At 35.4% G+C, this 27,116-nt stretch overlaps 1 protein-coding gene across 7 annotated transcripts in view; it reads right to left on the bottom strand.

Moving 5' to 3' along the window:
* The window catches only part of PHKB (phosphorylase kinase regulatory subunit beta), a 258,715-nt gene that overhangs the window by 8,776 nt on the left and 222,823 nt on the right, over positions 1-27,116 (bottom strand). For 6 of the 7 annotated variants that reach the window (XM_049620912.1, XM_049620914.1, XM_049620916.1 and 3 more), the window contains 7 exons: positions 22,371-22,432; positions 22,122-22,284; positions 20,863-20,944; positions 18,907-18,964; positions 16,457-16,547; positions 13,443-13,645; positions 3,852-3,986 (listed from right to left, as the gene is read on the bottom strand). In XM_049620912.1, the coding sequence (XP_049476869.1) occupies positions 3,852-3,986; positions 13,443-13,645; positions 16,457-16,547; positions 18,907-18,964; positions 20,863-20,944; positions 22,122-22,284; positions 22,371-22,432 (794 nt within the window). Of the gene's footprint in view, positions 1-3,851; positions 3,987-13,442; positions 13,646-16,456; positions 16,548-17,483; positions 17,575-18,906; positions 18,965-20,862; positions 20,945-22,121; positions 22,285-22,370; positions 22,433-27,116 lie in introns of all 7 variants that reach the window. The other variant, XM_049620920.1, reaches the window with a different exon arrangement.

Genomic DNA, 27,116 nt, shown 5'->3' with positions numbered 1-27,116 from the left:
AATTATTTTTGAGGACCTCTCTTTTGTTTTTATTTTTTGGCTTTTTACTTTGAAAAATTTTAGACTTACAGAAAAGTCAAAAAGTAATTCACAAAGTTCCTGTATACTCAGCTTCCCCTAGTCTGTTATAGTACATAACAACTATCAGAACCAGGAAATGAACATTGACACAATACTATTAGTTACGGATCTTATTCAAATTATGCCATTTTACCACTAAAGTCCTTGTTTTGGTCATGGGTCCAATCCAGGACCCCACACTGCATTTGATTTCCAAGTCCCCTTAGGTTCTTCCAATCTGTGACAGTTCCTCAATTTTCTTTCATCTTTCATGAATTTAACATTTTAGAAATGTCAGTTATTTTGTTGAATATTCCTCATTTTGGGTTTATCTGATGTTTTCTCATGATTAGAATTAGATTATGCATTTTTGGCAAGAATACCTGGAAGTAGTTGTGCCTTTTCAGTACATCATTGTCAGGGAATACATGATACTGATGTGTCTTATTCCTGGGATGCTATCCTTGATCATTTGACTAAGGTAGAGTCAACTGGGTTTCTTCATTATAAAGTTAATATTTTTCTTTTGCAATTAAAAAGTATCTTGAGTGGAAATACTTTTAAATTATATAAATTTTTCATTTCTCATCCTACTTCCACCCACTAAATTTGAGCATCCATTGATGGTTCTTGCTTGCAACAATTATTACTATTGTATTTGTCTAATGATGAGTTTCTATTTTCATCATTCCATCTACACTTATTAATTGGAATTCTACTATCAAGAAGAATCCCTTCTATCCCATTTATCTATTTATATCAGCATGGACTCTTGGACATTTATCCTATGGGTTCTTATTCAATACTATTATTATTTCTTTTCTTGCTCAAATTATCCTAGCTTTGGCCATTGAGCCTCCTCCAGTATGTCTCCAGTATCCTTCTAACACATTTCTATAATTTTTTGGAGCATTATCTTACTTCTGGTACCATAAGATGCTCTAGGCTCATCCTGTATTTTTCTTACCCCAGCCCTGGAATCAAACATTTTTTCCATGGAATGTTGGTTCCTCTTAAAAAATATTATTTAGAAATCAGTATCTGGGCACCAGGTTTGCTCACTGTTGTGTGAGTTTCACTGCTTCTGGGTCCTCTCAGTGGACAGAGCCAAAAAAGATACAGACGTATACTCACATATACACACATATCCACGTTTATTTCTGTAGCTGTCCATCTGTGTGAAAACCATGAATTCATACTGACATTTTCAATTTCAATCCACCACTACAGGGTATATTCTAATCCTTCCCCTTCACTCATTTCTAACTACATTCTCTGACAGAGAGAAATCCGGCTCTCATTACCCACAATATATTTACACAATATATACAGCAATTTCAAAATTACCAATCCCTACCTCTGTGAGGAAAAAAAAACCTTATTAACTAATAAGTACAGTATTTGTGTATAGCTCTTTTTTTTTTTCCTTTAGCTTTATAGTATCTAGAAATGTTTTCCAAAGGTACTTGGGTTAATTATTTTCTTCTCCCCTCCCTTCAGGGTGGGAATATTATTCATTTGTAATACAGTTAGGTTCATTTGTTACTATTCGTATTGTTTTATTTTTTTTTCCACATTTGGATTAATTTTAATTATTTACATTTCAGGCATATAAAATATTACTAAAGTTTAAGAATCAGAGCTATTTTAAAAAGGTATATTCAGGGAATTACTGCTCTCTCATTCAGCCCTATTACCCTGTACCCAGCTGTCCTTTCTTTCCACCCTGTTCCCACCCACTCCCTGAAGGTAACCAGGGAGGTAGCCAGTCTCCTTAGTATCTGATTTAAACTTTCTGTATTTTTTCCATACAAATGAGGAGATAATCTTCTTTCTTACATGAAGAGTAGCATACTACAGATGATCTTTGCATTTTGTTGTTTTCATGTAACAATATAGCCTAGAAATGATTCCGTATCAGTTCAGAGACAACTCTCCTTGTTTTCACAGCTGTCTCATACCCTACTGTGTGCATGCGCCACAGCTTATTCAAATAATCTCCCATGTATGGGCATTTCAGTAATGGGTGTTCCAAAATTTATAATTATAAACAATGATGCAATGAGTAATATTGCATACATATGTATTTTCATATGGTTGGAAGCACATTTTCCGAATAGATTCCTGAAAGTCAAAGGGTAAATATACATGTAGACTTGTTTTAGATGTTGCCAAGTTCCCATACAGAAGGGCTGTACCCACCAGCTATGTATGAGAGTGTCTCTTTCCCTACAGCCTCAGCAAATGTCTGTCATGCTGTTTAACTTTTGCCAGTCTGATAGATGAGAAATGGTATCCAATAGATGTTTTAATTCACATTTCTCCAATTATGACTTAGTTCAAACATCTTTTCAAATATCTAAGGTCCATTTTTTTTTATGTTTTAAAGGAATTGATTAATTGTATTTTTTTCCTGTTTATCTCTTGGGTTATTGGTTCTTTGTCCCACAGTTTTTAAGAATTCTTGGACATTAGCTCTTTATAGTCTATGTTTTGTTCCAGTTTCTCAGCTGTCTTCTGAAACTATTTTCTGCCATGCAAAATGATGTTTTAAATTTTTATATAGTCTTATTAATCTTTTAATGCCCCTAGATTTGAGCCAGAGTTAGAAAGCCTTTCCCATATTGAGGTTAAAGCAGAATTTACCCATGTCTTCTTTTAGCACTGGTATAGTTTCATTTTTTACATTCAGATATCAGATCTATTTAGAGTTTATTCTTGTGTATAGTATAAAGTATGGATTTGATTTTATCTTTTCCTAAATGGCTATCCAGTTGTCCCATCACTATTTATTTAAAAAGTTCATCCTTGACCCAGTAATATGAGACATCACCTTTATCACCTGTTAAATTTCCATATGTGTTTAGGTCTATTTCTGGACTTTCCATTCTGTTCAGCTGGCTTCTTTATGCGTTCATGTGCCAGCTTCACACTATTTTTATCACAGAGGCTCTACGGTATGTTTCCCTGTTAGGGCAAGTCCTCTGGTTATTCTTGCATGTTTGTTTCTCCATATGAAGTTTAGTATTAACTAGTCTAACTCCATAAACAGTTTGTTGGAATTTTTTTTGGAACTGCATGACATTTATAACTGATATCTTTTTAATGTTGAGTGTGCCTCTCTAAGAACAAAGATGTCTCTCCATTTGCTCAAATCTACTTTTATGGAAGACTTGTTTTCTAGGCATATAACTATACCACCTTAGAAAATATCAGGCACACAAATGGTGCTAATAAATGCTTGCCTAAATAATTATATTAAACTTCTTTCTGTAATAAAATGTTCTTCAATTCAATACATTGCATAAGTACTTGTTTTGCTCTTATTCTAAGCTTAGTACAAGTTAAGTCTATCAAATGGTTTAGCCCATTTGAAGAAGTTTATAGTCTACTTAGAGAGACAGAGTCCCAGGCAACTTATTTAAATAATGTTACCAAACGCAAATCTTCATGCCAAAATGTTGGGAGGAGATGGTGAGTGCTACAAAGGTTCAGAAAGGGAACTGACCAAAGTGGTATGGAGCATTACAGTTTGCACAAAATAATAATAATTAAGAAACACTGATAAACTATACCTGAAAAAAATAAAAATTAAAATCAACAGAAAATCCCAACTGAAGATAGACATTTTAATTAGCATCTCTATGTACACTGTCTACCTAGTAAGGTGACCTCTGATACTCTGCTGCATTTTATTTCTTATTACTATCTTATTAATTTTGTGTATATATCCAAGTATGATGTTACTGTAAATCCAGAATGTTCTATGGGTAATAAAAGGTTCTCATTACCCTCCATTCTGTTGAGGCTGAAGAATATCCAACAGAAGCTGTTTAACTTCACTAGGTGACAGCTGATACAAGTCTCTGGCTGGCTTGTCTCCACCACGGATCTGTAGTTCATACTCCATAGCATGAATGATCCACCTGAAACAAAAGAGGAGAAGCATGAATCAATAACTCTTGAAATAAAATCATCTCATGCTTCTCATGGCAATGCTTCTGTTAACAGCACTGACCCATTCAAAGGGGAATGAAGAAAAGGCCATCTGAATTTTCTAAACTGCTGATATAATTACTTCCATCAAGATTATGTGACATGATCAGATTCCTAAAAAAGAGGCCTGCTCTTGCATATGTGGTTAGGTAGTAAACATGAAAATAGGTAAGTACTTAAAGCATACTGTATACAATAGCTGCTACACTATTTATTTTCATTATACTAGGTCTATGCAAAAAACAAATAGGATAAAAACAATTCATTTTAAGAAATGGGTTGAGATATGCTATTATAGAAATGTTTCTTTCCCAGGAAGGACACTTTCACCTATTTCCTTTATTTTGCAGTCAATCCCTTGTGATTGGAGGGCACAGAGAAGAACCTGACTTTGAAATACATGGACGCAGTTAGTTATAACTCAATCATACTAATATATTAGAGAACACACTTTATTTAACAAATACATTTCAGAAAGTCTTCTTTATAGATATTTAAATATAGATATTTAAATGCTGTCCATGTACCTATTCTTAAAGAATGTATCCTTTAATAGATATTTAAATGTTGTTCATAAAATATATATATATTTTTTTTATTGCAGAAGCTTTAATGTAATTACTTAGACAAGCATTTATGGAGTACTATTTGTGTGCCTTGTATTTTCCAAGGTCTAATATTTAATTATTTTATATGTAAGTTATTTTATTTTTTAATTCCAGAAGCTTTTAATAAGTACTTATACAGTTTCATCTCATTTCTTTCATTTACTGTATTGTGAGAAAAGAGATAAACTAGTTATGCAAACCAAAGAAAATCATGGAATAATACTGTGCCTTAGGGAACCAGAACTCTACACACCATTAGGAAGAGCTAGGGAATTAGTTTTACACAGCAGATTCCTATGCTTTATCCTTAAATCCTTCGGCGAACACTTAACAAACAGAGACAGTGCAACTCAGCAGCTAGAAAGAAAACAGTGTGGTGGTTCCTCAAAACATTAAAACTAGATCTACCCTATGACCCAGCAATAGCACTGCTAGGAATTTACCCAAGGGATACAGGAGTGCTGATGCATAGGGGCACTTGTACCCCAGTGTTTATAGCAGCATTTTCAACAATTGCCAAATTATGGAAAGAGCCTAAATGTCCATCAACTGATGAATGGATAAAGAAATTGTGGTTTATATACACAATGGAATACTACGTGGCAATGAGAAAGAATGAAATCTGGCCTTTTGTAGCAACGTGGATGGAACTGGAGAGTGTTATGCTAAGTGAAATAAATCATACAGAGAAACACAGATACCATATGTTTTCACTCTTATGTGGATCCTGAGAAACTTAACAGAAGACTATGGGGAGGGAAAGGAAAAAGAAAAAGTTGAGAGAGGGAGGGAGCCAAAACGTAAGAGACTCTTACAAACTGAGAACAAACTGAGGGTTGATGGAGGGTGGAAGGAGGGGGGGTAGGTGATGGGTATTGAGGAGGGCACCTGTTGGGATGAGCACTGGGTGTTGTATGGGAACCAATTTGACAATAAATTTCATATTAAAAAAATAAGTAAGTAAAAAATAAATACAATTGTTTAAAAAAAATGAAACCAAAAAAAGGAGGTGTCATCTTCTAAAATAAGTAACTTAATTTTTAAATGCTACCATTCTAAAATCCTCCAAAACTTGAGTTATTAAAACTGAACATTACTTATCACATTTACCTTTTAAAATATTTAGTACCAGAAACAAAGATAGTTGGAGATATACAAATTTCCCTCAGGCTTCTTCCTTCTGTTTACAAAATCTCATCAGTTCTGTGAGCCAAATTATAGAAAACATTGCACTCAACAGTCACCAAAGAAACAAAGTGACCGTCTTTCATTCATTCCAGCACAAATGAATATAATTTATCTGTCAGATTATTAAAATACATTTATTCATTCAAAAATATTGTCCAAACTAATCTTTTTAGCTTGGAATTATTCAAAGGATTAAAACATAGCAAAAGTCTTAGACATAAACTACTATACAGCAGTCAGAGACAGAGAAAGTAAAATACCAAGTGAGTAACACAGTGCAAAAATTCAAAGACATTTAATCCATTTTTAGAACTACCAATACAAAAGGGCATCATTCCCTTTGCATGAGAATGTCTCACTTCTTACCCTCATTCCCACTAACAAAGTCATCAAATCTGATGTGACAATTCCAATGTAAAAGCACTTAACGCAAGAAGGGGAAAGCAAGCAAGCAAGCAAGCAAGCAAATGTGGAAGTTCAAAAAAATGAAGGTTGTCCTTGGACCACATCCATATAAATTCAGTCTGTCTAAAGAACAAGGGACATGCCTTACTTGCCAATAAGCAAATGAGAAAGTGGCAGATACACACGACTGACCAGATCAACCTTCATATGTATCAAGGTTTGATTTGAGAATAATGAATTCTTCAGCGCTGCTGGAAAACTATGAAAAGGTGGAATAGTATTCCTATATAGTCCTAGGGATAACCTTATCCTTCTAAAAACTCTCTTGCTGTGAGGTTAGTAAGCATATTGTATATGTGTTTGTATTTTTCTTTCCAACATGCCCCAATCAAGGAGTGAAATATACAATGAAGTATATGGAAATCTGACATCATGGGTAAACCAGGACAGCTGACATTTTTTGAAAACATGCCATAAAGAATATAACTAATTCATAGCCAGAAACAATTTTAAAAATAATCATTTTAAGCCTATTTGAAGATACTCAGTGTTTGCCAAGTTTGCTGTTAAACAAGTGAATGAATAACTCTCTGCAAGCATTTACTAAGCCATATAAGAGGAGATGGGAAAATTGCAGGAAGGGACTTTTCTGCTTGATTCATATTAATACAGAGAGAGTGATGATTTCATAAGGCAAACTGAGCTTCCTATAGAAGCTGGAGAACAATGACTCACTCACTCTACCCCTGAAATAATCAGAATAGAGGTAGGGGAGCTCCATCATCTCACTTCCTCACCTCATATCAAATGTCAAAAACAAAGACCATTGAATGAGTATCAAGCCATGCTAACGAACTCAGAGCTCTAATTACCTCCTCTTTCCTTTACTGCACAAGCAATGTTACAGTCTAGTACCTATGACATCAACGGCCTTCTCTAAGCACCACATGTATGATCTACAAACTCAGTTGTGGGCATCAGAAGACAAGACATGCCTAAATCATAATTACTTACAGAGGATGTCCTGGCAGTATGAAAAGCAGAGATGAAAAAGGCTTGATAACATATATCCTCAGGGGTTATCTCCCACTAAAGCCTGACTGACAGACCTAGAGCAGAAAGCAGTTGATTGGAGGTCTTTACAGTAATGGGCCTGTCAGGAACTTGATCTATTTCAACATGAAAGCTGGAGCACAAATCAATAATGAGACAGCAAATCAAATCATTATCAGACTAGAATACCATTCCTGTGAGCAGGTTAATTTTGTTCACAGGAGTGCCTATCGCAGTAATGTTGAGAAATCGCACTGGCAGGATTAACCTTGGAAAAAAGAGAAAAGAAATACTGGTTTAAAGCAACTGAGGCAGTGGGTGATGTAAATAAATAAATTAAAAAAAAAAACCCAAAACCTCAGAGAGAAAGGTTAAAACAGAGAGATAAAAGTATACATAGGGCTGAGGAGTTCCAGGTATGTGTGCTGTGACTAAGACAAATGTCCTTATATCTTATGTCCATTCAGCCTAGGATATAAGGCTGTGTTTGTATTTTTGGGATTTTGGGAAGAATATGGTGTTAAAAGGTAACTGAACTATCAATCTCTTTATTCATAATCAATAAGAGAAACAATAGTAAAAATTTTGATGTCAATGAGTCTGAAATGCTTTAATTAACTAAGGAAGTAAAACAAAGAATGTTTTCTATAACACTACCCCCTTTTTTTTTAAATCATGCTGCAATCACGATAATACACAAACGGGTGACTTAGAGGAGCAACAAGTTCAACAATTTATAAGAAACTTGACATTCAAGGACCCTATAAATAAATAATTTGCTCATCATTAAGCAAACTAAAACCTTCCAGGAACTAATTCAAGGTAAATTCTTGTAAAGAAACATGTGTTTGCTGCTGGTAGTAAACTAACACTCAAGGAAGCCATTCACTTAAGGGAGCTGAGGTCTGAGTAAAACTGATTAGGATAAAATGCAATAAAAAGATATTAAAAAGATACAAAAAGATCTTTCAGAGGGACACTATCAAAAGCTCCACAGACAGGATAACTGTGCTGCTCTAATGTTGTCTACATCCCTAGAATAGAAACAAGGTTCCAAGAGCTTTCTGTCAATGTGGTAGAAGAGCACTATGGGCACAGGTGTTTGCCAAGTATTTCATGAGGGAAGATCAAGTGATGGAGGGGTGAGACCATGTCAGATGGCAGCAGAGAATCCAAAAGGGATTTTGACTTAAGGTTTCTGTGTGAAATGCTTGGGGATCATTTGCACTGGGTTCTCAAGGAGAAACAACCATGGCAGAAAGGGATACCTTGAGGGTGAATGTATCTTGTGGGATCAGAGGGTCTTTGCAAGCCTAGGACTGGAAGATATGAGAGAGAGAGAGAGAGAGAGAGAGAGAGAGAGAGAGAATGAATGTGTGTTGGATGTGAGAGGTTCCTTCTTCTTGGGATTTATGGCATGTATAAAGATATCCCTAGAGTCACCTGTTCTCCAAAAGCCACATGATAGAGGACCTCAAATTACTCAATGTCACAGAAATAATGTTGAAGCTTTGCAAAACATTTTCACATTGCTTACCCAAAATCCCCACAATCCACTGAGGAAGCGAAAGCAGGGATAGCTTCCTTATTTTATAGACAAGAAAGCTGGAATAGGGGATGGGGAAACATGAACATTGGAGACATTCACTCTAGGTTCAATTCCTGGTTCATGGTCTTGTGACCTTGGGCAAGTTACTTTGCTAAATTTTCATTGCATCTTAATGCATTTCTTACAGTGTACAAAGGGCTAATTTAGAATCAATTCCAAATCATCCCCATTTGTTTGGTCTCATGATGAATAAAGGGGCAAAATCTCATTTCTCATATTAACTTCTAACTATTCAGGCTTTTTGGTGTGCCTCGCATTGTACAATGCTAAACTGTACTGATGCCAAATTAGAGGAGTGATAAACAAAAGACAAATAGCATCCGGAGCCAAAGTACATCCTAATTGCTACATGAATACTTGAACACAAAATGGGTCATAAGTGGAAATCATGTGGAAGACACCATAAAGGCCATAAGGTTTTAGAAAAACATCAACGCCTGTTTCCTGAGAAAACAGCAACAGTATACATAAGTGAAAGCACACACGAAGTACTTAAGATCAAAGAACAAGAACTTTGGAGTCAGGCAGATCTGGGTATAAATCTCACTTTGACATACTGGTTTGACTAAGACAGGTTATCTAAGCTCTGAATCCCGGTTTGTTGATTTTAAAATGGTACTAGTGCCTGCCTCAAACTTGTTGAATGGATTAATCAGATAATTTATGTGAGTATTTTAGCATATTGTGTAGTATATAATAGGCATTCAATAAATAATTTCTGTGGTTATGTTGGAAGAAGAGGAGGAAATAGTTTATCACAGTGAACTTCTGAGTGCACTAACCACATGTTTGTTATTTATATGGGTATCCCCTTAGATCCTTATTGGGAATGCTGTTTAGAGAGGTACCATTATAAGGCAACTCATACCATACTCTGATGTGATTAACTGTACCACTCAACTAATAAATGATGGTGAAAAGTGCTATATCCTTCTACCTTCTACATGTATGACTGCATTTTCATTTAACAAAGCCCTTTTTAACTTGGTAATATCCTGAAGGACACAACTTGTACAAATCAAGGGTATTTATCAAAAGTAAAAGAGTCCTTTATTTCTTTATCTAATAAGCACAGAGATATGCTATCTTTTATTTTTCCTAAAATCCCCAACACTGTCTATCTGAATCTGCTATCTGAATTTGCTTATAACCTATATATTAAACAATGCTCAAATTTTATTGAGCTAGACCTGTGAGCTAGACCTGATACATACAGGAAGATAAGATGTGGTCCAAATCCTCAGCAGAAGTAAATTTCTCAAATAAATTACACGTTTTTGAAAAAACAGACTTCTCTCCAACTGAAAATGTACCAGTATTTAGGGCTGACCCTGTGTGTCCCACGTGAGAGGGAAATACACATTAATGAGTTAGGCAGGGACACTATTAATACTCAAAATGGAAATATAATGCCATAATTAATTCCAGGATGAGGTTCAGGACAATGAATAATTAAAGTTTCACGGCAAATCTTCATTAGGAGGTTTTCTGCTATCATTAAATACTCAGTCACATGCTGCTGTCCTGACATTTTTATTTTGGGTGACACAGTTTAAGGAAAAAAGAGTATGTTATTTCTCATGGAAGGCACTAAACATATAGAGTAGCAGATACCAAAAAAACCCAAAAACAAACAAAAACAAAAACAAAACCAGGAAGAAAACTATTTTTAGAATAAATTAAACATATTTCATTTCCATGAAGAGAAAGAAGCTTCAGGTCAGATTTGAATTCAAGAAAGGAAATTCCAATGGGTTTTTGGAAGAAAATAAATTAGCCTAAAATGCTGAATAAGCAGTAAAGGAAAAGTACTAAAGGCTGAAAAACATAGCACTGGAAGTAAAATCTTGGGAGACCGTTAACTTTTACTCCAAGGCTTTGTTTAGACCTCTGCCAGGATGACTATCACTTAAAGAGGCTTTCCTGAATAGAACATTTATTACAAAGAATGTGCTTTGGAAGAGTTATAACCTTTGCTTCTCAGCTTCAGAGCAATGCCTGAGTCTGGGACAATAGAGTACTTTTAATACCTTGTATGGATACAGAGAATCACATTTCCTTTCATTTACCGACAACACACAGACAACATACATGAAAGACTCATTTCTGTATCCTTATATGTAGTCAAGAGGTTGGAGTTAAAAATACTAGAGCAAACACACCGAACAAATCAGGGTATGACTCAAAGTCTTTATAATTGATTTGGAATACCTCTAAATCTTTGAAAAGAACAATTTTAAGAGATAAAAATTAAGGTCAAGTTCTATGCTGAGTAAACTCACTTCTTGATATCAAAAGAAAGGAGACCAAAGATTGGGAAATTCACCTGAAATATGTTATAATTGAAATCAGGCAAAAAGTTTAAAAATAATAATCTCAAATAAAAAACTTGAAATAAAACTGAAAAATATAACTTAAAAGTAGAAATCTAGAGAATATAACAGACACTAATTTTATTTCCATTTTTCAGATATTTCCCCATATATACATATATGTGTAGTATTATTATTTCTCTTTTATTAAAAAATGGAACAATACATTTGCAACTTAGTTACTGTTTCACTTAATTTATCTTGGACATTTATAAATGTCAGTATAGGCTTTCTCTTGTTACTTGTAATGGCTGCATGGCATTTTACTACATGGCTATCACAATTTATTTAAACAATTTGCTAGTGATGGATATGCAGCTTGTTCCCAATGTTTCACTCTTTCAAACACTGCTGGAATGAAGAGTCCTGTAAAACAGGTCTAAATTCCTAGAATGAGAATTGTTGAAACAAGAGGTAGGCAGATCCTGCCAAATAAGCAACTAGTTTTTTTATATGTAATTTTTTGAAGGAAAAACTAGGTAATCATTTCTCATAAAGTGCTTCATACTCATGTGCAAAACTAAAACCTTAGTTGTAATAGTAAACAGACAATAAAGGTAGGAATGAGTAAGTCAAAATAGAGAAGAAATGGCACAAATGAAATGAAATGAAAGGCACAAATGAAAAGATAATCTAAGATTGAATTAGAAATAAATACAGCATAAACCCTGAATATAAAAGATATATCTATACTAAATGAAAAAAGAACATTAAAGGTAAAAAGATAGAAGACAGTATACTAAGCTAATAATGACAGAAAAAGAAAGCAGGTATGGCAGTAATATCAGTCAAAAAATAATTTGTTATGCACACTCAAGTATTTACAGATTGAATGATATGATGGATTTGTTTTAACCTAGAGGGGGTGTTGGTAGGGTGGGTCATAGGTAGGGCATAGGATGAAATTGTTGAAACTGAGTGGAAGTATGGGCACATAAGATTTTATTACTAGTCTCTATACTTTTGTAGATGTTTGAAATTAAAATATTTTTAAAAGAATTCAAGTAGAAAATAAATGGCACAAGGGAAGATATATTTTTAAAATTATAAAGTCCCACAAACAAACAAAAAAACCCTTTAAAATATACAAAACAAAACTGATAAAAATGCAAGGAGGGGATAAATCCATAACTAAAATGAGAAATTAATATGTTTCACCAAAAATCAAGTAGGATAGAAATAGTAAAGATACTAACAATACATTTATATAATTAGGAAGTTATACACTTATTCATACTCACACACACTCACATATATTTGTGTCTGACAGACTATATATTCTTTTTAAACACTTAAAGAACATCCCTCAATTGGCCATATATTAGATTACTCTATATGTGCAGTATTGTTTGATTCTTACAATTACAATATATTCATGTATGTTACAATAAAAATATGTTAAATAAAAGCATTTATACTTTATTTGGTTGTGGTAGTGTTTTAAAACATATTCTCTCATTTCATCTCACATAAAACAATGAGCCTGGTATGAAAGTGAGGCTAGAGAGGCTCAGCATCATTTATCTCAGGTCACTAAAGTGGTAAGTGGTGGCCAGGACCCACACTCAATTCTGAATGCTGAAGCCTCGTCAACTGGCCCTACGACACTGCCTCATAAAATTCTTGATTAAGAGGATTCAAGGTTGTCAGATCCTTACTTTTAATTTCTCCTCCAAACAGAACATTTATGATTTTAATAATTAAAAATTAGATTCTGGTAGAAAATGGATGCAGCAGAATATTGTTAAAAGAACAAAAATTTTACCTGAGTGTATATCTTCCTCACACCCAATTTTACTGAAAATCATTTTTCTCTTAAGCCTTATCCATTTTATTTATAGAAAGTTTTACAAGTATTATGCTTATGTTTTGTTGTTGTTTTCTTTTTAAAACATGATGTAGCTGTTTAAATCCCTGGAGCTTGATTTTACCAGAGAACAGTTACGTCGTTATGTCTAACATGGGAGTTAAAAAAACAGGAAGATTCTTTCAGTTCACATGTATTTATTTCTTCAAACCACCAGATGTTGCCTCTATTACTTCAGAGAAAGATGTGCTTTCCTAGATACGCACCAGGCCTGGGGTAGGCCAAGTCTGTTGGAGGACACCTTGAACAATTCTGTTTACGCAAACACAAAGCACTTTACTCACCCAATTCGTATTTTCAGCATGCCACTGAATAACTCAGGGTTATTGGAGATGATCCAGCCAATATGGATGACCAGTTCTTGCTGAATGACTGCCTCCCTCTCATCATGGGTATTACACTTGTAATAGATGATGTTCTTAATCACTCTTGGAGACAAAGGATTAGAGATAACCTCTTCTTCATGCCCAAAGGCACCCAGAGTTACCTATAAGTGGCAGAATTTTATTGCAAAAACTTCCTAGCTACTAAAAGATAAAAGAAAAAAAAAATCAAGGCTCAGGATGACTGGCAGGCTGAAATTACTCTATGCGAGCTAGGGAATTAGGTAGAATAACTGTTCCTGCTATTTATTAAAATGGCTTTCAAAGCGTGACTCCCACTGGAGTTCATGATGGCTCACAGTCTGGTCTAAAATATGAGGGCAGGTAAGGGTCCCAGTTAGGGGAGTGAAGGTGAGTGGATAAAAGCAGGGAAGGAATATAAATAACTATTAAGAGCAAATTATTCTGAATGACTTTAGTACTAGAAACTCCCCAGAGAAACCAAAATACATTGGATAGTTTTACTTTACTGCACAGTCTATACAATTTAGTATTTGAGAGTATATTTTTCACTTCTTTTATAGTTTCTCATGTGGAACTTTTGCTCTTTAACGCCACTATAACCTTTTCAAAGGCAGATGCAAGGTCATATGGTTCTAGTGTAGCCCCCACTTTTCTTGGCATAGTGTTAGGCACCTAGTGAGTATTAAAATACTTGTTGATGTATCTCTCACCTGTGGAGAGGGATAAATGAGGCTGCCCACAGGCCTAGGAAATGAGAAAGCACAGAGGGAAATGACAACAAATACTCAAAGCAGAGAGTGCTGCTGAAGCTGGCAAGAGGAATACTGGGTTTCTCTCTCTCCTCTCTCCTTGGCATCTTGTCTCCCAGAAGAGTCTGCCTTCCCCCTCATTACCCTTCTCCTTCTCTCTTCCATGGACAGTGCACGATTATAAGAGGCAGGAAAATGAAGAGCTTATCAAAGGGCCCTTGTATTTTCAGAGATGAGGGGAGAGAGCAGAACATGGGGTCTTTTGCCCCTACTCTGTGATGGAGTGAAAACTGAGAACTGCTGGTTTATTATATCACAAGTGGTACCAAGCAGTTAGTCCTAGTGCGATTACTTTTATTAAAATGTCAGTGTGTAAAGAAGAAAACAAATAGAAGGCACATTACTGCCTCTGGAAGCATTGACGACTAAACCACTATTTCATTCCGGAGAGCTTGAGGTGATCTGAAAGTGCTTTGTTTAAACAGTATTAACTTTCAGCATTTCATGAATCAGCGAATGCAAACTTTGAATGCTCCATTCTCATTTCTTTTTTGTAAAGGGGTAAGATGCAGTCAGTGAATGGACTTCATGCACCTGAACTATCAGCCTCCCAGGCTTACTCAGCTCTTAAGTGACTATTTCCCTGGGACATGTGATGGTCTGATGGGCAATGGTCCAGCCACAGCCTCAGGACAGGTTCCAAGGCTTCCGGGATATGGGGAGCAGAGTCTCAGGATCACAAGCTGCAAGCGCCTCTATATAATGCAAAGAATGGACATGACTAACCTACCCTTCTCCAAGTGTCAGGTGCCATTTGGAGATGACAAAGATCTCCAAAACCCTCTCATCTATTCATAGACAGTAGAATTAATTGTATTTTCAAATATACTACAGGGACCTAAAATCCAAGGTAAAATAGCTTCCCAAAGCCCATTTACTTTCTTTCAGAGGTGGTTCAGTCCAGGGCAACAGTATGAGACTATGGCTGGAGGTGAGGACTGTGGTGAGGAAGGGCACTGGATAAGGTACTTCCTGTACCTTGGTCTATGTAGCTGACAAATGAGGATGAAAATTCTACCTCTTAATAATTTGGAGAAAATAGAGATAATAATATACATGAAAGTGATTTAACTTTTTCTTAAGGGTTTTAATTAGTATTATTGCTTTGTTATTGTTATTAAATGCTACAGGATAAAATAACTTACTATTCTAACATTTCAAGCTGGATGTCAAGATGATATAATTTCAATGAATTAAGAGCCCTGAAATGTAAGCAATGGGCTGATTCTATTAAAGAAGGTTACAAGTATTGCATATTATTAAAGCTTATTATACCCCTAGGTTAACTGTCAGGAAAACACAATAAAGCACACACATTCCCAAAGAAGAGAAAAAAAGCAAACAGGTTTTCATTCCAACCAAATGGTGGTTCAGCCAGGTAATTAGAGCTTATAGAAAACAAAACAAGAAATGAGCAGCCACATTCCACATGCACAGGCTCAATTCAAGCCACATTCATCAAGTGCCTACTCCAAGCCAGACCCCATGCTGGGATAGGACCAGACCTGGGCCCTGACTTCCAGGGGTTCACAGCCTACCCTGGGGTAGAGAGACACACATTGAAATGAACTGGAATCCAGGGCAGATTGTGAGAAGTGTCATAGGCCTGTTTTGAGAACCCAGTGGAGAGAAGGGCCGCTGGTTCTGCGATGGTTCTGTGAGAAGGAGCTGCTGAGAGCTGTCCCTTGTGGGAGTGGAGGAGCTACAGGGAGACGTGGCTCAAAAGGTTAAGGATCTGGGGAGTCAGTGCATTTCTAAGGGTGAGAAGACTCTCATGTGGAGTAGAAGGAAAAATGTGCCCTTCACTATTCACCTGTCTTTGCCCTGCCTATCCTAAACCTGTCTGGAGTACCTCGGTAGGAATTAATCCATTTTCTGGGTCAGCATCTTCACTGATCTAAACACAGGAACTCAAAATCACAGCTCTAAGGTACAGCAGGAAAAAGGAGTGGTCTACTTAGTAACTGTGCATTTTTAAGACCAGGTTTTGCTTGGGGAAGGAGCCTTCTGTAGAAATGCTCAAGCCATTGTTAATATGGTTGAGAGGCCTAGAACACTGAGGCTTGCTAGATTTAAAAGCAAGAGTCCTATCCAGAAACTTGTGATTGTGACCAAGTGACAGTCTGAAAATCAGATACTTACCTGTTTTCCCTGCACTAAAACATTAGTAATGGATGGGGCCAGGCTGTCCACTACTTTACTTAAAAGACTTGCTGCACAGCGCACAACCGACCTGGGGGCAAAGAAGAGAGCACGCCAGAGGTTGACAAATCTAAAAGATGATGAATGAATGGGGTCCCTGATGGAAGAGACTGAAAAATGTGCAATTAGGTCCTCACATAATAATTTGGAGGAAATACTGAGCCTAAGACCCTGGACCTAACAGCTGAAGTCTCCCAGACTGCAGACCATCCAGAATTAGGGAGGGATTCCTCATCCTCACCTCTGTTACCAGCACTGTTCATGCCATTATCAATTTAAAAAAAAGAAAAAGGGGGCCTAACCATGCCTTTGATGAGGAGTAGTAGGAGGAATTAAGTGAGTATTCTGACTTTGCATTAAAAAATGCATTATTAAGTATGTCACTGGTAAATGTCATCTATTCCTATAACCACTTTAAATCATGTTTCTTTTGGTACCTAGATAACCAAATCCTTGGACTGGGGACTCTCTTAGTACTCAATTTTAGGAAGTGACACAATGAAATACCAGCATTTTTTTCCTGATAAAGCCAGAATGTTGGAGGACGGAATTCACACTGCTATTTTTACATTTCTGGAAAAGTCTCAGACTGTAGAGAGAACAGATTTTTTTAATGCATGGCACATGCAATATATAAGACATTTTTTCCCTCAAAAGTAAAATTCATGTGGAACTTCTAGATGAAAAAAATAAAATGAAAATATAGGTTTAAAACTGTTTTCCTGTATTTCAGGATATCCATGGATGCTGTCCTATAAAAAGCATTTATATTCTTTAATCTCAACATAGATGGATGAGTAGAAAATTAAGTCAATAACTGATAAAGTTAGTGAAACAAACACTTCCTACTTTTAGAGACACTTTCGCCCACACACTTGAAGACCAAAAGACATACTTCACCCTCAGAATGCAAATAAGCCCACACGTTTCAAGCAGCTTGAGTTTTTCCACATTCTGTGTGTGTTACCTGTTTCCCATGTACCAGAAAAGTAGTAATGTGTGGGGCTATAGAGGAAGAAAATTTCTGGGTAAAGGCAGCCCCATAGCGTACCGCCAACCTGGATGTGTCAGTGGAAAGCCATAAAAGGGAAAATACAGTAAATAAACTTACAGGCATTTGTTCTTTTAAACATAACAGCACTCTAAATATGTGCTAGTTAATGCTTTATCTACAATCCAAGTATAATAACATAAAGCAAAAACAAGTCTGCTTAGCAAAAAATAAGACTATAGACCACATTTGAAACTTACTGGCTTAAAGAAACACCTTATTGGCTTATACGCCTTACTGTGCTGAGAATTTACAGTGAAAATTTGAGATTTAGTGAGAGGATTATTATCTTATTTCTCTTGGGTTGGAATAATATATTTACAATAAATCATAGAGTTGAAATACCGCTAAGAAATTGTTTCGTCAAATCCCCTTAGTGATTAGAAATCTGAGGCTTATTGAGGTTATGAGAGTTTCTTATCACATTGCTTGAGATCTTTTTTTTTTCAAAATGAGATAATAATGGGTTGTTTAAAAAATACATGTACTCTTACTTTCAAAATGTTAGATTCTTCTAGTAAAATGGCTATAATTGCTTCCAAATACAGAGGGCTATGCATTTAGGCATACCTACCCCCACTGTGAATTGAAACAATTTTATCTCAACTTACCTAATTTTTTTTCAGTCCCTGGGAGACTACTTTTGCAGAACATATTAGTTATTTTACATGAAGCAACTGTAATCACCAGGATTCATTCTAACTTAAGTGGTAAGAGAACAGCCTTCTATTATTTTTGCTTATGATTAAATGAACCATTGGTCTCTTTTCATGGCCTTCTATGACCACAGAATAGATTTCCTGAATACAAAGTAGAACCTAAAGCACATTGCTGGGACAGAGCAGGTGCGGTGTAGGAAAGACTCATTAGCATATCACTCCAGTGAATATGCTCTCTAGTTTCTATTCCTATGGAGGTCTTTATTCCCAGACATTATTTTTAATATCTTGGGAGAGCCATGATACAATGGAATGTAGGCAGGTCCTTAGAAAGTAGACAGAATCATGGCCATAACCTTGGAGTTTAAAAGTAAAAATTTGGGGCGCCTGGGTGGCCCAGTCAATTGAATGTCTGACTCTTGATTTCGGCTCAGGTGATGATCTCAGGGTTGTGGGATCAAGACCCACGTTGGGCTCTGCACTCAGCACGGAGCCTGCTTAGGTTTCTCTCTCTCTCTCCCTGTGCCCCTCTCCCTCGCTCACACTCTTTTTCTCTCTAAAATTAAAAAAGGGTAAAAATTTGGATAAATAACCATCTCTAAGATTGGTCTATTACCTTTATGCCTTTAAACATGACAACACAAAAAATAAAACATAATGACAAGGACACTGATACGAACCAAAGCTTTTTGCTGCCAGCTCTTCTATAGACTCTCTCAATGTGATCAGAAACGGTTCCTAGACATTAGATAATAAAGTCTTTGTTGAAAAAAAAAACCTTTTAATTAAATGCATAACATTTATTCTCCTTAAAAATATTACTCTTGAATTTCATTTTTATTCCACTAGAGTTAATACATGCACATCCATTAGTATTCTGAACTACTTGACATATTTAAATATGTAACCCAAATATATAGTGTGAATGTCCCAGCACTTGTTACTATTTACTTTGAGTATATGATTTTGGTGAGTACTTTATTTCTTGAAATTTATTGTCTTCTTAATTAATATGCAATCTAAATTTTTAACAATTAAAAATAAGTTATTTTAATTTACTAAAGAAAATAAACAGAATGCAGCAAATTGCACAAATACTATAGACTCTGAATATATATGATTCTTCATTTATTTGTTTCAGAAAACTTTTATAGAGACTCTGTTATGTGCATGATCCTTCCAATATATACTAGTCCAAAAGACACCACTGGACTTCATTCTTTGGCAATTTACATGTGGTCTGGCCTCAAGACTGGCTTGTCAACAATAAATTAATCATGGTGACAGGAGAGAGTAGCGAAAAGAAAACAAGGATAGAGAACAAGATCTTTATCATTTTACCATGAATATATTTTTTATAGCTTTATAACAAATTGGATAAAATTATATTCAGATTCTGTAGATGCTTATGATTTTCAATGTAAAAGATTTTATAGATTTAAAAACTCAATCTTTCAAATATCTAAGCAAAATATGAGTATTATTCCTGATTATAAAAATAGTTTAAAAAGTAATTCTCTCAGCATTTTCATTATAAACAATTTTATATAAACTTTGTTTTATTTTAAAGCACTACTAAAATAGCCATTCTGAATTCTAGGTTCCTAATAAAATGTTTGCCTTTTAAAAATCCTATTGTTTTAGTTAAAGTATGAATTTCAATCAATGTCCTCAATATAACTGGGATTCTGCTTATAGTTTCAAGACTAATTAAAAACATGAAGTCTTCTGTCTGAAATTTGTTGAAAGTTGTTCTGCCTTTACTCAGTTAAGAAAATTAGGACTATTCAGTTGACATGTATAATATTCAAGAAGTTTATCTCTTAGCTACAATAATGTAAAAACTAAGTAGACCTTATCTGAATACACAATTATGTTTGTTTACTACCAAAACTATAAGTCTTATTAATTACATTGCTGTTCAGAACACTGACTCAATTTCTAATCCTAACCAAATCAACATGCCCCTTTAACAGAGGATTTTCAGATGAGCCAAAAACTTTGAGTATCTTGGAATGTATTCTATATTATTCTATATAATAAAATGACAGAAGCAGATCATGATATAGAATTCAAGACTCCCTTAGAGTGACTCAACATACAAGTGTGGGTTTCAGGGATAATTCGGTTACATCCTTAATGCAGAATGGACATGATTAGAAATGATTTATTTTTGTTAACAATGTTTAGAGCACAATTCTAGTAAATATCATGTTCCATTTCAAATGGCTGCTGCAGACCATGAAGGAGCTAATTTTTATAGCTTTAATGATTCAATATTGTTCTTAAAAACAGACAGAAAATAAAACTGGAAACAGAAACTGTCAATAAACAACTATGAAAGAAGTCATCAAAGGTTAACAGTCACAGGCAGAATGAGGCTCTAACACCATTCAGACAATCAGAGAAACAATCAAGAATCACTGCATGAAAGCAATTTAGGAGTTCATACATCAGTCTATTCTACTCTAGGGGGTATGAATAAACATTTTCCATTTAAAGGTTAAAAAAAAGCATTTAATGGAGGATAAAATAACATAACATTTTAGTATCTATTCATAAGGTATATTTGATATATACCCAAGAATAGAGAGATCTCATTATTTAAAAATTTTCTGTTAGGCATGTATATTTACCTTCCTTGGTGATGAAGTTGGGGCCTTCTCTTTTGAGCAATATACCCAGCAGGATGACTTGGCTAGCCAGACAACTGCAGTCCTAAAAACACAAATCACTGTGAGTAACTGGAATAAAATGGGTACAAAATTTACCACAGAAATGTAACCACATGATGCAGAGAGGAAATCTGCCATGGAATTGTTACTGATCTGCCAGATCTGCCAGATCAATTGTTACTGATATATTACCAAGCATCAGATGACATTACACAACTATTTATCTAAGGTGTCTTGGAGACAGAGAGTAGACAAGTTGGCTTCCTCATGTGGTAGTATTTAATAATCAAATTTTCCAGTAAATAAGATAAGCAAGGGATAGAAAATGTCTACAAGCACTAATACTTGATTAATACTTGATTCTGTCACTCTCTGAGAAATTTGGTCACGCCATTCAACCATTCCCTTTTGTACATTGCTTATTCATAAGTGAGAGACCATGTTGCTATCAACCTATTATGAGGAGATGGATAAAAGAAGACGACATATATAGAGTGCTTTATATGTATTATGACACTATGCTATGTGTTTTATGCCTACCATATCATACTCATGGTAATGGAGATCTATAGATAATGTCAATCAATAACAAGGACTAATAATGTCTGGAAAGATATATATTTAACCTACATGCTCAAATTTGTGGTATAGCCCAACAAGATGTCATAGTATTTTAGTTCTATCATTAGAATTTCATTTCCTCGAATAACTACTATACTCCACTCTCGCACTACCTCTTTTAAAATGCAAATAATCTTAGGGAAGGTAAAAATTAAGTTGGTAACATAATATTCACATGGATGTGGTCATAGGATTGCTTTCCACAGTGACTGGAGAGACTTACAGCAAACATTAAGACCTAAACACTAGGGTAGGAGAGGAGATCTAAGTTGGGAAAAAGAAGGGAAGTGTACTAAAAGAGAAGTCTGGAGATCCCAAAGGGAATTATTCCTGATGTAACTTCTTTAATGGCTCGTACAATACCTTCATACCAAAGGCAACCCAATTTGTCCCTACTCCTTAAGCATGTTTAAGACATCCATGCTAATGTCTTAACAATGAGAACAATCTCTCTCATTACTGCCCCTAATATAGAGAGGCCATCTACCCAGGCACTTTTATCTACCTTCTCTGAGAGGACAAAAGAAAGATGGCTTGCCCCTGAGAATTCCTGCCTGCCAACCTCACTCAGAGCCATGTGGGAAATACATCTTCCTCACATTCAGTTTTTGAAGAATTTCATGGGTGGGCTTGTTCTTCCATTCGGTAATGGCGACATCTGGTTGCTGTTCTAGTTCAGGAGTACTGGAGGTACTGCTTTGTCGTTTGACTTTTGAATGTTTGGGAAGTTCTAGTTCCTCAAAACTCTTAAATTCTGGAAGCCTAGAAATTAAAAGAAAAAGTTTCAGGTTTCCTGTATTTCTAATTCTAATTTCCTGCTTTTCTAATAAAAACCCAAAAGGACTTACTCTTCTGTGTCACTGATTCGTAGGAAGTCAAGTTGTTCTACTACAGCTCCAGATATTAGTGTCTGAAATGTAGTTGAGAAAAATCACAACTCTTAAATTCATGAAGCCATACACTTATAATCTGTAGTATGTAATACTTCAAAAAAGTTTACTTAAAAAACTACACACAACTCTTTTAAGTAATTTCTTAAATGAGCACTCTAAAATCAGATAAGTTTTCATATACAACAAAACCCTCTTAAAAAGAGATCACATAGGGGCACCTGGGTGGCTCAGTCAGTTAAGTGTCCAATTTTGGCTTAAGTCATGATCTCATGGTTTGTGAGTTTGAGCCCTGCATCAGGCTATGCACTGGCAGTGCGGAGCCTGCTTGGGATTCTCTCTCTCTGCCCCCCCACCCCCCTCAAAATAAAGAAATAAACTTAAAAAAGAAAAGAACATACAAATCAAGCTACAAGTTCATGGATCATAATAAATAGGAAAGTCAACATGAAAGGAACTGTATTTTTTCTCTATTCTTAGAAGTGTGGGCATTTACTTTTAAGCTAGAATTAAAATTCAGTACCTATTAAAATGTTTAAAGATAGTGTGAAATAAAACAACTAGAAATGCTATAATTGTTTTGGGAAAAATGATGTGAAATTGCACTATGAATTCTGTTACCATAATATTTCAGGGACATCCAATGATGGGATACTGCCAATCTCCATTTTCAGGAACATTAAGGTGTTGATTATAGAGGCCAGTGCTTCTCTACATTCTGGCAACCCATATTCAGATTTTATTTTTCATTAGTTCCTGATTATAGGTTAGCAAACTAAATAAGGCCAAACTCAAACACAGTTTTTGTTGGTCCATGGTTCATGGGTAAAGAACATAAATGAATGATAACCCACAATGGTGTTTTTAGCAATATGTGTCATTTTTAATTATCTGATGAACTGTCAGATAAAATTGAGAAATGTACTGCATTAAAAAAGCCATAAGATTATTATTTTAAAAATAAGGTTATTCTTTAATCAAAACTGTCTTATATATACTACTTTTTTTGTTTTCACACTATTCTTTTCAAATATGAAGCAACATGACACAGGAAATGTTTCACTTGTTGGCTAACCACCCAGAGTTGTGCTGCCTTCTCCTCTACTGGAAACTCATAAACAAAAGTAGATCATCAATCAACAAATACCCACTACAAATGTCAGGATAGACATATTACCAGCAATCATACTAAAGTCTCCTTGCAGAGTTTGAGTGAAGAAGGCCAAACATGCAACCGATCTGCACATTTTCATGTGGCCCAGCAATACTCAGGGTCTGAGAACAGCCTGTACCTGGGCAGATAGCAATGTTGAGCATAACAGAAGTCTGTTGAGTGATTATTTCCTAATATTCAGGCTTACATCTCCACATCTTACTCTCTGGTTTGTTAGACAAATATTTATTGAACACCTACCATGTTCCAGGCACTCAACTAGGTATTAAGAACATAGCAAGAATAAAATACACAAAATCCTTGCTTTCTTGAAATTGACCTTAGGTATGTGTAGGAAGTAGAGAATATAAACAAAAAACTAAATATGTTCTATCTGATGATGTTAAGGGCAAAGTAGAAATAAGAAAAGTAGAGGATGGGAAGTGGGGTGGGGGAGTAGGAGGAGGAAGGTTTGTCATTTTATACAGGTGACCAGAAAAGCCTTCTCTAGTAGGGTGACATGTAAACGGAGACTGAAGGAAAGATGGTAGTCAACAATATCGATCTTAAGGAAGGATGTGTTGGGCTGAGGGAATAGCAAGTGCAAAGGTCCTGAGGTAGAAGCATGCTTGATGTGCTTTAGGAGCAGTAAAGAGGAGAGTGTGGATAAGGTACAGTAGACAGGGAAGATCATTAGGAGATGAGGTCAGAAAAAAAGGTCCAGATCATGGACAGCACAAAGACCACTGGAAGGACTTTGGTTTTCATTTTAAGTGAGAGAAAGTCATTGGAGGCTTAGGATATGTGACATAATCTAACTGTCTTATGACCAGGCAGAGTATGAAGATGCTAACTGTCTTATGGTCAGTAGGAATTTAGGAAACTGCTGTAAAAATATAGGTGAGGTATGATGGTAACTTGGGCCATGATGTTAGTGTTAGAGGTGATGGAAAGTGGTTAGATTCTGGATATAATCTGAGGGTAGAGAAAACCAGATTTGATAATGGATTGTAAAAGTGTAAAGTATGAAAAAAAGAGAAGAATCAAGAATTATTTGATGCTCAAAGCTAATAGTTAATTCTGAAAACATAAGAAAAATCATTTTAATATTTTCTATTTTTAGTCTATCCACCCTATGTACTGATTAAGCCCATAAGGTAAATGTTAATAGGCAAATGTTAAATTCCATTAATAGTCTCTAGAGCTTTACATTTTTTTTAACATATATTTATTATTGAGGGATGGAGAGACACAGAGTGTGAGCAGGAGAGGGGTAGAGAGAGGGGGAGACACAGAATCTGAAGTAGGCTCCAGGCTCTGAGCTGTCAGCACAGAGCCCGAAGTGGGGCTCGAACTCATGATCTGTGAGATCATGACCTGAGCCAAAGTCAGTTGCCTAACCAACTGAGCCACCCAGGCACCCCTCTAGAGCTTTAGATAAAAAAAAAAACAGTTTGTTAACAGAGGCTCCTAAATTAGTTTTATAAAAAAGCTTTACTAGGCATTAATACTTTAGTTCTGATGGTAATTAAATAACCTAATATTATTATATATATGTCAAATGAAATATAATATTCAAAAAGGTATCCTGCTCTGCAATACCTAATTCTATTCTATGAAGATCCTTTCTAGCTGAACATTCTACCGAAGACTGTACTCCATCCTGTCATCCTGCAACCTTACCTAGCTTTTTTCTTTTTCTTTTTCTTTTTTTTTTCACTATTTTATCCCCAGTGCCTAGAGAGGGAGCTCAATCAATATCTGTTAAATCAGTGAACCAATATTTACACATTTCCTACAGAGAGAACAGTAGCGAGCAGATCACTCTGGGAATTCAGAGATGAATCAAACTTGGCCTGAAAGAGTTTTCAATCCACAGAGAGAAGCAGACACAAGAAACTAGCTACACCTAAATTAAGAGCTATAGCAAAGGTTCAAGCAAAATGCCACAGAAACACACTGGAATGAAAAATTAATTCAACCTTGGAGACTTCACTAAAGAGGTGACATTGACCTAAATTATAAAATTAAAGTATTTAGAAGGAAAAGAAAAAAGAAAAAAACAACAACAACTCTAGAATAGAATAACAGCATGAGCAGGGAAAAATTCCAATTACATTTAGGGATTTTGAAAGTACCCAGTATACTTGGGGAGTGGAAAGCAGGGCAAGGAATGAGCTAGATGGAAATATGCTGGGTGATGAAGCTATGAAGGGAGGCTGAGGCCCAGTGACAAGAGAACCCATGGATCACAGACTAAGGAAATTTGAAAGGACTTGATATGAAATCCAAGAGAAGCATATAGATGCTATTTTCATTTACTATATTAAAGAGAAGATGAAGGCTAGGGTGGGGGGGATGAGGGTTGTTGTTTAATAAGTATAAAGTTTCCATTCTACAAAATGAAAAGAAGCCTATTCTTTGGTTAAAGACTCTGTTCTCAAGGGTATGAGGCACAACAGAGATCAGTGGATACAAATATTCAACAGTAGACTAAGGTGAAAGACTACACAGTACTGTGGGACCCCCTGGCTTCTTCCCTAACCCTGTTCTCAGCACATGAAAGCAAAATGCATGCCATTCAGACAAAAAGTTAGATGACTATTTTGGAAACTGAAGAGCCTAAGAGAAAAAAATCTCCAGATACTGGCAGCTGGGGTTTCCCCCAACAAAAAGAGCCCTTGCCACCAGACTACCTGATAAATGACTTCATCATGACAAGAATCTTTGTTCCTAAACACAGAGATCCCAATAAACTTCTTATTCTTTCACTCTTAAAAATGAATGGATAGCTAAAGATTACCACATATCTGACAAATGCCTCCAACATGAAAATACTGAGTGCACACATGTGCGCATACACACACACACACACACACACACACACAAAACAGAAAAAAGAAACCTGAAAGATATAAGGAGAAGAAGATTTCAAAAACTGTCTAGTTGGTAATCTCAGGAAGATGAATTATAATATCTAGAAAATAAAAACATGATATTATGAAAACGGAAAATTAAAACCGTGATAGTCAAAATACAAAACTTAACAGAGAAGCTGCATGATAAATATGAAAGAAATTTTTCCAGGAACCATGACAAAAAGACAATAGAATAGCAACAGAAAGTGAAAGAAAATAACGAGGAAAGATATTTAAAAAACTAGATAAAAATCAATCAAATATGCAAAACACAAGCACTGGTGAATAAGTATGTAAACATGCCATTTGTAATATTACCTATATAGGTCCCTCTATAAATTTTCCTTTTTTCTTACTCAATATTGAGAACCGACTACATGAAAGACTCTACAAGATAATCACAATTCTTCATAGGAAATAAGTAAGGCACTTAAGTCCATGATGGACTACAATCCAAGTAGTTCATGTCAAAGGTCATAAAAGGATGTTCAAGAAGAGTACTGTTACTTTTGGTGTAGGTGATTTTGCAGAACTGGCCCTAAAGTTTGGTAAGATTTTACTTTTATTTTATTTTATTTTTTTTACTTTATTTTATTTTATTTTATTTTATTTTATTTTATTTTATTTTATTTT

Source organism: Panthera uncia, assembly GCF_023721935.1.
Source record: "Panthera uncia isolate 11264 chromosome E2 unlocalized genomic scaffold, Puncia_PCG_1.0 HiC_scaffold_19, whole genome shotgun sequence".
NCBI classification, from domain to species: Eukaryota; Metazoa; Chordata; class Mammalia; order Carnivora; family Felidae; genus Panthera; species Panthera uncia.
This window is presented reverse-complemented; position numbering and strand designations above follow the sequence as displayed.